The sequence below is a fragment of the Moschus berezovskii genome, chromosome 23, assembly GCF_049115385.1.
Source record: "Moschus berezovskii isolate FMDL1 chromosome 23, NW_MosBer_1.0, whole genome shotgun sequence".
Lineage (NCBI taxonomy): Eukaryota > Metazoa > Chordata > Mammalia > Artiodactyla > Moschidae > Moschus > Moschus berezovskii.
In genome coordinates this window covers 37,010,638-37,024,672 of record NC_142482.1, presented here as the reverse complement: position 1 = coordinate 37,024,672, position 14,035 = coordinate 37,010,638, and the positions used below count along the sequence as shown (strand labels likewise).

General features: G+C 43.8%; 1 protein-coding gene across 6 annotated transcripts in view; it reads left to right on the top strand.

Annotated features, from left to right (window-relative positions):
- The window catches only part of CILK1 (ciliogenesis associated kinase 1), a 31,210-nt gene extending 18,072 nt beyond the window's left edge, over nucleotides 1-13,138 (top strand). Inside the window, exons 8-13 of one of the 6 annotated variants that reach the window (XM_055405895.2) lie at nucleotides 1,544-1,855; nucleotides 2,913-3,103; nucleotides 3,216-3,364; nucleotides 5,515-5,643; nucleotides 8,638-8,760; nucleotides 9,525-13,138. In XM_055405895.2, coding sequence (XP_055261870.2) covers nucleotides 1,544-1,855; nucleotides 2,913-3,103; nucleotides 3,216-3,364; nucleotides 5,515-5,643; nucleotides 8,638-8,760; nucleotides 9,525-9,679 — 1,059 coding nt within the window. In that variant the 3' untranslated portion in view covers nucleotides 9,680-13,138. Of the gene's footprint in view, nucleotides 1-1,543; nucleotides 1,856-2,912; nucleotides 3,104-3,215; nucleotides 3,365-5,514; nucleotides 5,644-7,458; nucleotides 7,556-8,637; nucleotides 8,762-9,524 lie in introns of those variants that run through there. The other 5 variants (XM_055405898.2, XR_008683232.2, XR_008683231.2 and 2 more) reach the window with 5 other exon arrangements.
- The last annotated feature ends 897 nt before the right edge of the window (nucleotides 13,139-14,035 follow it).

Genomic DNA, 14,035 nt, shown 5'->3' with positions numbered 1-14,035 from the left:
TCAAAAAGACTAAGGAATATTTCAGAGAGAATTGCAAACCCCAGCGCTTTACGATTTATTCCCTGGTGATGCTACCCTTATGGCAGAAAGTGAAGAGGAACTCAAAAGCCTCTTGATGAAAGTGAAAGAGGAGAGTGAAAAGGTTGGCTTGAAGGTCAACATTCAGAAAACAAAGATCATGGCATCTGGTCCCATCACTTCATGGGAAATAGATGGTAAAACAGTGGAAACAGTGTCAGACTTTATTTTTTTGGGCTCCAAAATCACTGCAGATGCTGATTGCAGCCATGAAATTAAAAGACGCTTGCTCCTTGGAAGGAAAGTTATGACCAACCTTGATAGTATATTAAAAAGCAGAGACATTACTTTGCCAACCAAGGTCCGTCTAGTCAAGGCAATGGTTTTTCCCATGGTCATGTATGGATGTGAGAGTTGGACTGTGAAGAAAGCTGATCGCCGAAGAATCAATGCTTTTGAACTGTGGTGTTGGAGAAGACTCTTGAGAGTCCCTTATACTGCAAGGAGATCCAACCAGTCCATTCTAAAGGAGATCAATCCTGGATGTTCATTGGAGGGACTGATGCTGAAGCTGAAACTGCAATACTTTGGCCACCTCATGCGACGAGTTGACTCACTGGAAAAGACTCTGATGCTGGGAAAGGTTGGGGGCGGGAGGGGAAGGGGATGACAGAGAATGAGATGGCTGGATGGCATCACTGACTCTGTGGACATGAGTTTGAGTGTACTCCGGGAGTTGGTGATGGACAGGGAGGCCTGGCGTGCTGTGATTCATGGGGTCGCGGAGAGTCGGACACGACTGAGCGACTGAACTGACTGACTGACTGACTGATGTCGAAAGGACAATTATCTTGATGGACAAGGTTTAACTATAGTATGTTTGACACTCTTGGCATTTCTGATGTTAAAGCAGATGTACCTGCTTATTTTTATTATTTTTTTATTAAAGTATAGCTGATTTACAGTATTGTGTTAACTTCAGGTATACAGCAAAGTGATAGTTTTACATATTTTTTTCTCAATTCTTTTCCATGACAGGTTATTACAAGATACTGGAGATAGTTCCCTGTGATACACAGCAAACCCTTGTTGCTTATCTGTATCTTCTTATTTTATATTTGATTTTTCAAAGTCCTCTTGGATCAGTTTATTGGCTGTCTCCATCTTATTTATTTTCTTTCTATGGAATGAAGAAATGGACTTAGAATGGTGAAATATTGTATTTAAGACACAAAGCAAATAAGTTAAAAAGTCAGAATATTAGCAGAAGTAGCAAAGGGCATAGCAGTGAACCTGGCTGCTTTACCCAAATAATTTTGAGTGTGTCAACCAGTCCATACATTTTACGCTATTTAGGACAAGGAGAATCACAAGGGGTGTGGCAGATTCAGGATGCTGTTTTCTAGTTGGTTTGGGCAAGCTACTGCAGTAGACTGGTTAATGTGAAACCTAGCCTGTGACCCTGAATGGTGTCAACCTTCCCAGCCAGATTCTTCTTCTGAAACAGCCTCATGTGTCATTCCAGGCTCTTCGATATCCTTACTTCCAGGTGGGGCACCCCCTGGGCAGCACCACGCACAGCCTCCAGGAGTCAGGAAGATCTCAGAAGGACGTTCTGGAAAAGGCAGCCGCACCACCTCACATAAAGCCAATCCCTCCTGTCCAGCCCCCAGCCAAGCCACACACACGCATTTCCTCCAGACAGCATCAAGCCGGCCAGCCCCCTCAGCATCTCGTGTACCCCTATAAAGCCGAGGCTCCCAGGACAGACCACCTACCAGAGGACAAACCCAGCCCTTTGCTCTTGCCGTCACTCCACCCCAAGCATCCTCAGGCAGTAAGCAGGACAGTTCACTCAGGAGCCCTGTTTGGCTGTTCCTTTTCTGACCCCACTTCTTCTTTTTTTTAATAATTTTATTTACTTATTTTGACCGTACTGCATCTTCATTGCTTGTGTGGGCTTTTCTCCAGTTGCAGTGCATGGGCTTCTTACTGCAGTGGCTTCTCTCACAGAGCCCAATCTCTAGGCACACAGGCTCAGTAGTTGCAGCTCCCAGGCTCCAGAGCACAGGCTGACTAGTTGTGGTGCATGGCTTAGTTGCTCTCTGACATGTGGGTCTTCCCAGATCAGAGATCCAACCCGTGTCTCCTGCATTGGCAGGCGGATTCTTCATCATTGAGCTACCAGGGAAGGCCCTGACCGTATTTCTTGCATGCAATATTTTCCTTTCACCGTGTAAGGTCTAATTATAATAGATTGGCCTTTTTGATATCATGGAATTGTGAAAAGAGCCTTGGCTTTGTAGTTAAAGGTCTAAATTCAGGTTCTAGCTCTGCCTGTGAATTATGGGGGTGGTGTCTCCAGACTGTCCACTTGACCCCAACCCACCTAAAGCAGCAGTGTGTGTTTATAAATTTCCTATTGTAGCTAATTCTGTAGTTAAATAGGATGCAGGTCTGCTGAGAAGGCAAATAAGGTATTAACTGCATTGTTTTCTATAAAAGAGCAGGTGATTGACACTTTAGTTACATTCTCTCATATTCTATTTAGGACAGTGTCAATAATGCTGACTCTTTTAGAGATGAGCCCTGGATGAGAATCCAGCCGCCTTCCTCTTATGCAAGAAGTACCCTAAATGTCCTTTTTTAAAGCTTTACTTACACAGCTTGGTGCCCCCATTGAATGGAAACTGATGTAACCTGTGCAGGATAAGTGAGAGAGGTGGGGACTGTTTCCCACCATCGCCTTTTCCAATAAGCAGTGCATATTGGGGAAGGCTACAGCCCAGGACCCTCCTCTACACGACCGAGGAAGTTCAGAATGGGGCTTACACATGGGAGAGCCTCACTAATGCCAAGTATTGCTTCTCCTCCCCACCCCCTTGTATACGCAGAAAATTCTCACTGGCCTGGAGCACAAAAATGGTGAGATCAAGCCAAAGAGTAGGAGAAGGTGGGGTCTCGTTTCCAGGTCAACAAAGGATTCCGATGAGTGGGCTGACTTGGATGACTCGGACTTCAGTCCATCCTTCACCAGGACTGACCTGAAAAACAAGAAAAGACAGAGCGATGAGACGCTGTGCAGGCAAGTGTGGGCTCCCATCTGCGCACGGACTGCCTCTGGGTTTGTGAAGTTGTTTTCACATCCCATGCGCTGCCCAGCTCGTGCTGACGAGAACCTTCTTCTCCCCGTTCAGATTTGAGAGCATTCTGGACCTGAAGCCCTCGGAGCCCGTGGGCACCGGAAATAGCGCCCCCACCCAGACGTCCTATCCCCGGCGCGACACGCCCACCCTGAGGTCGGCGGCCAAGCAGCACTACCTGAAGCACTCTCGGTACCTGCCTGGTAATAACACTTCCTGCCTGTGCTCTGGTCACTGATGAGAAATCGTGTCCCCGGAATCTCGAGTTTTGCAAAGCTTCTGTTTTGGACGGTGGTGGGACCACCATAGAAATATTTGCTGGGCTTCCTAGATGGTGCTAGTAGTAAATAACCCGCTTGCCAGTGCAGAGATGTAAGAGAATCGGGCTCGATCCCTGGAGTGGGGAAGATCCCCTGGAGGAGGGCACAGTCGACCCGGCTTCAGTATTCAGGCCTGGAGGATCCCATGGACAGAGGGGCCCAGCGGTCAATAGTCCATAGGGCCACAAAGAGTTGGACACGACCGAAGCCACTTAGTACACACAGACTTTATATTTTCTTTCTCTTTTTGGCTGCACCTCGCTGCATGCGGGATCTTAGTTCCCTGACCAGGGATGGAATCCGTGTCCTCTGCAGTGGAAACTCAGAGTCCTAACCACTAGACCGCCAGGGAAGTCCCAGGCTTCACATTCTTTTCTTGCCTAAGATAAGAAATTTGGTAGAGGAAATAGGGTCCAGTGCGAGGGAGTGAGGAACCCGGAAGAGCCAGGCAGCTCGCCTGGGGTCTCTCCAGCCCGGTATGCTCTCAGGAAACCAGATGGGAGCTTAGCGCCCCCATCTGGCTTTAGGTACCAGAGGGGTTAAGTGAAGACACTCTAGTTGGAGAGTGCCCAAGTGTCTTTCCAGGTTCTCTGTATTCTAAGCATATAGCATTAGCCCACTGTTCATCCACGGATTCATTCCATCGGTCAATCTGTATTGACATCATTTTGTGCGGGGTGCTGAGAATGTGGTGGACAAAACAGCCGGTTGGGGCCACTGGGTTGCCCATCTTCCAGGGTCTCTGTTCACATCATAGTCTATGCAGTGACTTTAGCCAGCAACCTGTAGACCGTATCCTCATATTTTCTAGTGGGGGGGAGACAGACCCTAAATAAGTGGGCACACAGTAGTTGCAAATGGTGACAGCGGTTGTTAAGGGTGATGTAACGGTGGCAGGAGCTGGGCCCCAGAGATTGGGAGGGAACTCCATGTGCAGAGGGATGTGAGAACAGCATGCCTGGCAGAGGGAACAGCCAGTGCAAAGACCAGGAGGCAAGAAAGGGCTTGGCTTGTGAGAGGCCGCATGGCCCGATCACTGTCAGAGGTGGAGTATGTGTTAGAACATAGGCATCTTTGGGGTCTTGTAAGAAATTTGGATTTTATTTCATGAGCAACAGGAAGCTCTTGAAAGGTTGTAACTGGAGGAGTGACACGGTGTTAGCAACATCTGTGTGCTGTGTGGGCGAAGGACCCACAGGTTGTCACTGTCATCCATGTGGAGGCAGTGGTGCTCAGGTTGAGGGGGTGGAGTCCCAGGGCAGGGGATGGAGGCCCGGCTGATTCACTGGTTCCCCCCTGCCTTCTGCCTTGATTGGGAACAGGCCTAAATACTGCCAGACCTCGTCAGGGATGACACTGTGGCCTTAGGAGACTGGCCTGAAGGGAGACCTATTTCTTCTTGACTCTAGAGGAAGAAGGATAAAGGATGGGTTCAGTCTTTCTGCTCTGAAAGATAGTTGTGATGTCCGATGGCCCTGGCAAGTGGGTGGTCCGGGGGCGGTGCGGGGAGGCAGCGGTTTGTCTTGCAGCTGAGACCAAGGCAGCCTGACAAGTGAGGCAGTTGCTGGTAGAGACCAGAATCAGCACAGTGATGATGGTCCGTGTGAGGTGAGGAGGTGGAATCTCAGAATTCAGAAGGAGGCGAGCAGAGGGCTGCAGAGCTAGGCGTGCGGTTCTGGAGGGACAGAGAAGAACTTGGGCAGCTGATGGAAAGGCAGTGGTCTGCGAAGGTGGGCGAGCAGGAAGGCCAAGAGGCACGGAAGCCTAGGAAGGCACCAGGAGGTCAAGACGTCAGATGGGGACAGATCTGTTGGTAGATGGTAAAGACACACCCACCAGTGAGACAACCCACTCACCCCAGAGACCGCATCTTCCCTCTGCCACCTATCCAGTGGCGTCATCACGGTCAGTTTTTGATTGTTGAACCATAGGAGGTCTTTGACAAATTGGACTCTGCATTCATCTCATCTCTGACATGTGGTACAAGACTGAATATAAATTTTGCATTTGAAAACACATTTTTGCCCTATTAGGAATAAATATAAGAAACGGTGTACTCCCGAATCCAGGCAAGGATTTTATTCCATCTAATCCATGGTCCAGTTCTGGTTTGTCTGGGAAATCTTCAGGGACCGTATCAGTGATCAGCAAAATAACTTCAGGTGAGTAATGATGTTTATTCCTTAAATGATAAGAAGCAGTTTCTCTGGGTGTGGCTGGGTGAGTACAGAGAGACAGGGGATGAAACTGTGGAACCATGAGGGCCTCTCTGGTGTGGAAACCCCGGCCTTTTTTCCAGGCTTGTGCCCTTCTCTCTCACCTGGTAGCAGGCCCGGGGGGCTTGACCAGCTCCCTCAGGCTCTGCCATCAGGAGTAGAAGGGGAGGACAACAGACTTCCCTGGCTCGAGGAAAAAACAGTCTTACAGAGTCTGGTGGGCTTCCCATGTGGTGCTAGTGGTAAAGGACCTGCCTACCCATGCAGGAGACATAAGAGACTCGCATTTGATCCCTGGGTCAGGTAGATCCCCTGGAGGAAGGCATGGCAACCCACTCCAGTATTCTTGCTTGGCGAATCCCCATGGATAGAGGAGCCTGGCAGGCTACAGTCAATAGGGTCACAAAGAGTCAAAGGTGACTAAACAACTTACCATGCACGCACGCACGCACGCACAGAGTCTGGTTTCTGAGGCCCTGCTGTGTGGTCTGCAACCTGGGTATCACAGGGTCTGCCTTGTTCTAGCTTGTCCCTTCCATCTCACGGCTCAGCCTCAGCCTAGGGCATCGTTGAAAGGTGGACAGTTTGGAAGGTGCTGCCCACGCTTTTTCAGTAGATGAATTTCAGATGCACCCCACACAGGCAGCCCTTACCGTGCGCGGCTTCCCCTTCCACATGCCGAGTAAACCCCTGGGCTTCTCTTCTCTCTGCCTTTGTCCATTCCGTGTTCATGTATTGTAAGGAGTTCGAAAGGGAAAGAACATATCCACACCCACGTCCTCACCACCCAGCGTATAAAGTCAGACTCTGCAAACACACACGATTGCCTTTCCTTCCTTTGTGTCCTTCCCCTCAACCCCCAACCCTGTCCAAATTGGGTGTTTATTATCTCCACGACTTTTTTTTTAGAATACAAGAAATACCTAGCATAGTTTTGCATGTTTTAAAATTTATATGCATATAATCCTGAATCTCCACTCATGTTAATAATGTGTTGTAATGCATATGTGCATTAATAATATATACAGCAATTATACACACATAGAATATATTTCACATTTGTGTAGGATGACATATGCAATGTATATGTGTATGATACCATTGATTATTTATACTAGAATATAATTTTTTTTTAAAGTTCAGGTATAGTTGCTGATCAATATTATGTAAGTTACAGGTGTGTGTTATAGTGATTCACAATTTTTAAAGGTTATGTTCCTTTTATAGTTATGAAATATTGCCTGTATTCTCTATCATGTACAATATATCCTTGTGACTTATTTTATACTTAATAATTTATACTCCTTATAATCTGCCCCTATCTTGTCCCTTTCATCTTCCCTCTCCCCATTGGCAACGATTAGTTCTCTGTATCTGTCAGTCTGCTTTTTTGTTATATTCACTAGTTTGCTGTATTTTTTATATTCCATGTGTAAGTGATACCATAAAGTATTTGTCTTTCTCTGACTTAGCATAATGCCCTCCAAGTCCATCCATGTTGCCACAAATGGCAAGATTTTGTTCTTTTTTATGGCTGAGTAATATTCTACGGTATTTATGTACCATGTCTTTATCCATTCATCTGTTGATGGACACTTAGAACATAACGTATTCGTCCGGTCTCTTCTTGGTGCACATGAAGGTTGTTGATCATTTTACAGTTAGAGAGAGTGCTGGAGTGAACTCTGATGCCCCCTATAGGTGTGCACATGTGACATGATCACGTTAGGTTAAAGGCTGTGCTCATCTTTGACTTCACAGATTTTGCCCAACTGCTGTCTGGCAGGGTGCGGGAGTTGTGCCGTGTCCTTGATGTCTCTTGATACCGTCCAGATTGCAGATGTGTGCTCATCTAAGGGTGTGCAATGGCATCTTACTGTGGCTTCAGTCCGCATGCCCCATTGACTAATGAGGGTTGAGCATTTTCTCTTGTGTTTACTGACTCTACCTTTTTTCTGTCTGTGATTTCCTTGTTCTGATCCTCTTTCCATTTTTCTTATTTAGTCACCAAAGTTGCAAAAGGTGCTTCAGCTGACCAACACAGCTCCTGATACATGAGCTCCAGACTGTTTCTCCACTCTGCCTTAAGTAGTTGCCAAGAATGCCCTGTGTTGGGAAGACGCAGAACAGCTCTTCCTCTCATGGGCTCTTCCTAATGGGTCTAACTTCCCAATGGATCTGTGTTATTTGTATAACATCCTTCATTATTCCACCTGCCCCTTTAAGCCTTCGTAATAAGGCTCATTATAGATACTCACCCATCCAACATGTATTGATTACTTGCTTTGAGTAAGGCTTTCCATGGACCGCCTGGAACACTAAGATGAGTAGGAGCCAGTTCTTGCCCTTAAAACACTCTCAAGGCAGAAATGACATAAAAAGTGAATGTATTTAGTGAATTTTAATAATGACTAATTTTCTGGTTCTGGACAAGAATATCTCTGGTATAGAATTACGTATAATGGCTAAACAATTAACATAACCTGTATGCTAATCAATAAGAGAAACCTGTATGCTGATCAATAAGAGAAAGGTTAAATGAGTTATGGTTTAACCGTACTATGAAATTCTTCCATACTAACATGGAAGGCTGACTCTTCTATATTATTGAGTGGAAAAAAGAAAATTCCAGAACAGGTTAAACTGATTATTGCAAGCAGAAAGAAATTTCTAAATGTCTCCTTTTTTTAAACCAACCAACCCACCAGCCTCCTTGTGGGTACAGGCTATGGGCTCCACTATACACTTAGCACCCCATCCCCCTGTCTTTCTAACAGTGTGGTGTGGTGGAATGCTCTGCTCCGAGTTCACTCTTTATCCTAATGCTTTTCCCCCTGAAAATCAGAACCCAGCTCTCTGTTGCCCTGTGCCCTGTCCTTTGCCCTTGTTGGTGCCCTATGCATGTCTTTGCAGTAATGAGCTTTTTCTTTCGCAAATCAGTTGGTTCCAGTTCAACAAGTTCTAGTGGACTGGCTGGAAACTATATCCCTTCCTTTCTGAAAAAAGAAATCAGTTCTGCTCTGCAGAGGGTCCACTTGGCACCTATTCCCGACCCTTCCCCAGGTAAATTCTATTTGGGATTATTATTATTTGTGAATTTATTCAAAAATAGATAGTTATTAAACAAGTGCTTTGTGCCAGACGTGGTAGGCCTAGGGTCCACAAATGAAGGAAATGACAAAATTCCTCGTCCTCCTGGAACCTGTGCTCCACAGAGAGCAAGTAAACCAAATAAGATGCTCCAAAGTGCTAAGGGGAAAATGAAGCAGGGAGCATAGGGGCAGGAGTGTAGAGTACAGATGGGCATTTTACATAGGGCAGCCGAAGGAGACCTCACTGCAGAGGAGCCGTCAAGTAAAGATCTACAGGAGATGAACAAGCGAACTCTGTATTTTGGGCTGTTAGGTGCATGGGCCTGCAGGCAGAATGGGCCTGGCAGATGCAAGGAAATGGCAACCCACTTACAGTATTCTTGCCTGGAAAATTCCATGGGCAGAGGAGCCTGAGGGTCTACAGTCCAAGAGTTTGCAAGAGTTGGGCACAACTCAGCTGAACCACCACAAATTCCATGGGCAGAGGAGCCTGGGGAGCTACCGTCCATGGGGCCACAAAGAGCTGGTCATGACTGAGCACACGCAGGGATGACACTAGTGTTTCTGGCCTGACTGCTCTGGGATGAGGTTGTCCTTAATTGGGAGGGCCAGCTCCAAGGATGTGGCTTCTCTTGAGCTCTGCTTTTCTGATATTTATGTCACCAAGATGCTCTTTGCTGTACTTTGCTTGTGTGGGCCCAAATCAATCAGACCCACCTTTCTCTTTCCCTTCAGGCTATTCTTCCTTGAAGGCTGTGAGACCTCACCCTGGGCGACCGTTCTTCCACACCCAGCCTAGAAGCACTCCTGGGTTGCTGCCCCGGCCTCCAGCCGCCCAGCCTGTACACGGCAGGACGGACTGGATCGCTAAGTACGCGTCTCGGCGATGACTGTCACAGAACCTTTTGTAGGGGACAGTAGGATCCTGTCCCTTGGCCAGCTGGTATTCTACTTTCGGTTGGTGGAAAAGCAAACACTTTATAATTATTCTTCTGAACTGAGACATTTCAATATTCTTTTTTAAAGTTTTTTTTTTTTAATATTGATTTGAATGCAGTACTTTTTTTTTGTACAAAGTTATTTTATTCTAAAACTGGGTCCCATTATTTTCTTAAACAGCAGCATTTTGTATATATGGATTATGTTTTAGCATTTTATACAGTCAACTTTGTAAGGAACTTTTTAAAGATTAATTGATTTTCCTTTGGGGTTCCAGATAATATTTTATACAGATTTTTTAAAATATAATAATATTGATGCAGTATTGCAACAGGGGTGCAATTTACAGCTACACGATAAAGGGTTATTTCCTCAATGTGTATGGATATTTGTGAAGTGGTTAAATTTTAAATGTGGCATATTTGGTACTTTAAGCTTTTCTGGACTGACGTCAGCGCTAGAAAACTGACCATCTGCCATTTCTCAATACCATGTTATTGGTTTGACTTTTTAATACCGCTGTGCTGTTCTGAAAGTACTATTACATAATTCACTTTGTTTTCTTTTTACTCCCCAGATGAAAGAACTCTAAGTAAATATTTTTAGAAATGTTTACAACACGTTTTTTGGTTGCTGGTGATATCCAGCTGAAACCAAGCTATGCCATCACATTCTATTTTCTTCCATTTTTGAAGTCACTTTCTATAAGTACCCATAAAAGGAAAGCTTTTGAAGCCAAAAGGTTCTCCGCATAAAGGTTAACACAGTGACTTAAACTTCCATCCCTGCCAAGATGCATGACCCAAAAGCAAAGTTTCAAAGTAGCAGATGATTTTTTATTATCACAACCCTTAGAATGTTGCATTTAGCTCAGTTCTACAGGCCTGGCCAGAGGTAGACAATAAATAATCATTGTCTGCCCTCTGGTTCAGTTATCAGGGCAATTTGGGAGCAAGAAAAAATAGATGGCAGAGGTCCCACTGGTCTGTGAAGTCACAGTTACCATGATGTCAAGTGTCCATCACGTGCCACATTTGAAGAACTCTAAACCCTTGTGTAGTTTATTTCAGCAGTGAGAACTCCATTGGGCAGAGGCTGTTCCATTGAGAGGAATGTTTACAGCAATTTTGAAAATGACAAAGCTAGTTTGGAGACAGAAAAAGGAAGTCCACTCTGATCCACCTCTGTCAGGCACACTCACCTCCACTCGTGATTACCTGAAAGACAAGAAAGAAAGTCACTGCCAGACATCACAAATGAACATCATAATTCACAAATGAACGTGACATCATCTCTAGAGGGTATAGACTCACTTTCTCCCAGGGCTCAAGTCACTTTTGTTTGGTTCTAGGATATAGCAAGTGGAGTCAATGAAATTGTCATTTTTGTAAATTAAAATGATAGGTGAAAATGAATATTGGTACTTTGATATGGTTCAGCCTAATAAGTGGGTAAATTTTTGTGTTGATGTATTAATAATATGTTGCAGCCCATGGTTCCCAAAGGGCCCTCACCTAAAATCAGGGAGCAATTTGTGTTTTCGAGAATCTGACTCAAAAAGGTACTTGGCCAAGCACCATGATTGCTGAGGGCACGAGAAAAGCAAATGATGGATGTGGATTTGAGAGGTCATATCTTCCTGTTAACAAACTGGCAGCAAAGCTTCAGGAAATAAATATATGTAAGCACAACTTGAAGCTGAATTTATTTCTGTATTATATTCTCATTATCTCAATCAACAGAGAATGTGTTTTCAGAGATGAGTCCTTTACTATGCGGTTAATATTTATTTCCCCTTTCTGTATTAGGCATAAAAAATAAGTTAATCTGAAAGCTTACCCACCTTGCTAGAAAGCTGGTTTAGAATCATAAATACCCTCTAGAGAACCAGATGGATTATGAATGCCATATTCTTGGTCCTCTAGCTTATGTTAAGGTCATTACATTTTAATTGAAAAACCTACTTACCTGGTTACTATACATTATAAAATTGTTATTCTATTACTTTTGTAGGGCCTCAGTGGAGAAAATATTTCTCTTTTCTTCCTCTTCCTCTTTCCTTTATTTATCAGCAGACAATTTCCCTTATTCATTTGAAAGTCAAGAAGCTGACACTTCTTTGAGTAAACTGGAAGGCTAAAAAAAAACAATGTCAATTCTGAAGAACTGGCAAAATCCTCTAAAGTTTTCTTTTATTCTCACCCTGAAATGGGTAAAGGATGCATTGAGCATATAAGCTGTTTACTGTAGAAAGGGAAAAGTCACCAATACGTTGTTAAGTAAAAAGAAAATACTGCCTGTTGCCTGTATTTTTAGTTACTATAAGATTATAAAATCTACTACAAGACACCAAGAGGAATGATGAGTTTAACTATACCTATCCACGACTGTACCTCACGTCAGGCATAAAGTTTTATGGGACGTCAGGAGATGGTATAGTGCCCAAGGGTTTGGTGACAGTGGTTATGCCAAAGGGTACGTGTGTGAACTGCAGGGAAAGTTGCATGAGCCTAAAAGCTATTCTTTGTGTGATTGTTCATTTCACAGTAAGCTGCCGTTAATTACTAAGCCCTCTCCCACGTCATATATGATTTAAATAGGAAGAAAACCGATTTTCTCAAGCAGTTTCTTACAGATCTCTTGCTTCAAGGACCATAAATGTCTAGTAAACGGATGCTGTGTCATATTCTGGAATGATAAAAATTTGAACACTTGACTCAAAACATCCCACGTAAAACAGAATTGTTTTTAAGTACAAATCACCAGTACTGTTGGAATTCACAGGCACCATGTTTTCTTATGAAGTGGCATCAAGCCATTGTTTTGTGCCATTTAGGAGAGAAAAAGAATACAGGCTGTGTGTTTTAGCTCAGTGTGTGATCCAAAGCAATATGTTTATAAGAAAACGTTTGACGTACTAATTATTTTCTATCATTTAAAGCATACTGTAGCAACTTGTTTAAGATATGTGGTTAATTTTTAGAATTATTTTTACAATTTCCAACCAAAGTACTGTATTTTATATAATTTATTGTGAGGACCTTCTCATGGAAACCAACAGAAGACAAACTGGGAGGGGGGGCAAATATCACTTTAATCTGTATTATCAGTTTCTTACAGACACTGCTAATGTGAATTTAAAATGGCCTGAATAGTCTTCTGATCTCGGATATTTCGGTACTGACAGCAATTTCATCACTTGATTACAAGGGAGCAACTAAGAATATATTTAATTATAAAGCAAATATTCATAATGATGAGAAGATGGGAGGACCGAAAACTATTTACTCAAGCCCCTTCTGAAATAAAATATTCCTTTTTGAATAGTTTGTCCTAAAGGTGTTTAAAACCATTAACTTTACTTAAGGAAAATTCTGCTCCAAATAAAGTTACAGTTTAAGAAAAATTGATTTGAGTGTCCTGTTTTTGCTGTTATGTTCTTCCATCAAACAATAACATTCAGTTCAGTTCAGTTCAGTTGCTCAGTCGTGTCCGACTCTCTGTGACCCCATGAATCACAGCACGCCAGGCCTCCCTGTCCATCACCAACTCCCGGAGTTCACTCAAACTCACCTCCAACAAGTCGGTGATGCCATCCAGCCATCTCATTCTCTGTCGTCCCCTTCTCCTCCCACCCCCAATTCTTCCTAGCATCAGACTCTTTTCCAGTGAGTCAACTCGTCGCATGAGGTGGCCAAAGTATTGGAGTTTCAGCTTTAGCATCAGTCCTTCCAATGAACACCCAGGATTGCTCTCCTTTAGAATGGACTGGTTGGATCTACTTGCAGTCCAAGGGACTCTCAAGAGTCTTACTATTTCCTAATTTGAAATTTTCATATTTTATAGCTTCTTAACACCTATTAGAGGGCTTACAGCTGTGAAGTTGGTAGCATATACTTAGACCAGCAGTAGGAAGTGGTATTTTGCAATGTGGAGACTATTTAAATTTAGCTTTTAGCAAATTAGGTGACTAGGAATATTTTAACAAAACAAAAATCACATCAAAACAATTTCTTGTTGCTGATTTCATCATGACCTACCTTGTATTTTTCTGGTTTTCACAGTACACTCACATGTACAATATAAACATGTACAGTATAACCTCAAAAGAAGCTCATACTGTCATGAATTCCATACAGGATTCCACAGGAAATTCATTTACCAAACATTCTTTGAGTCCTTGAAAGAATTTTGAGGGAAAATGATTTACCAATCAACCTTGTATTGGTGAATCCACATATGTGCCCTAGCCTTTCAGAACACCCCCAACCTGAGTGCGTCATCACCCCCGTTGATCCACAGACGTG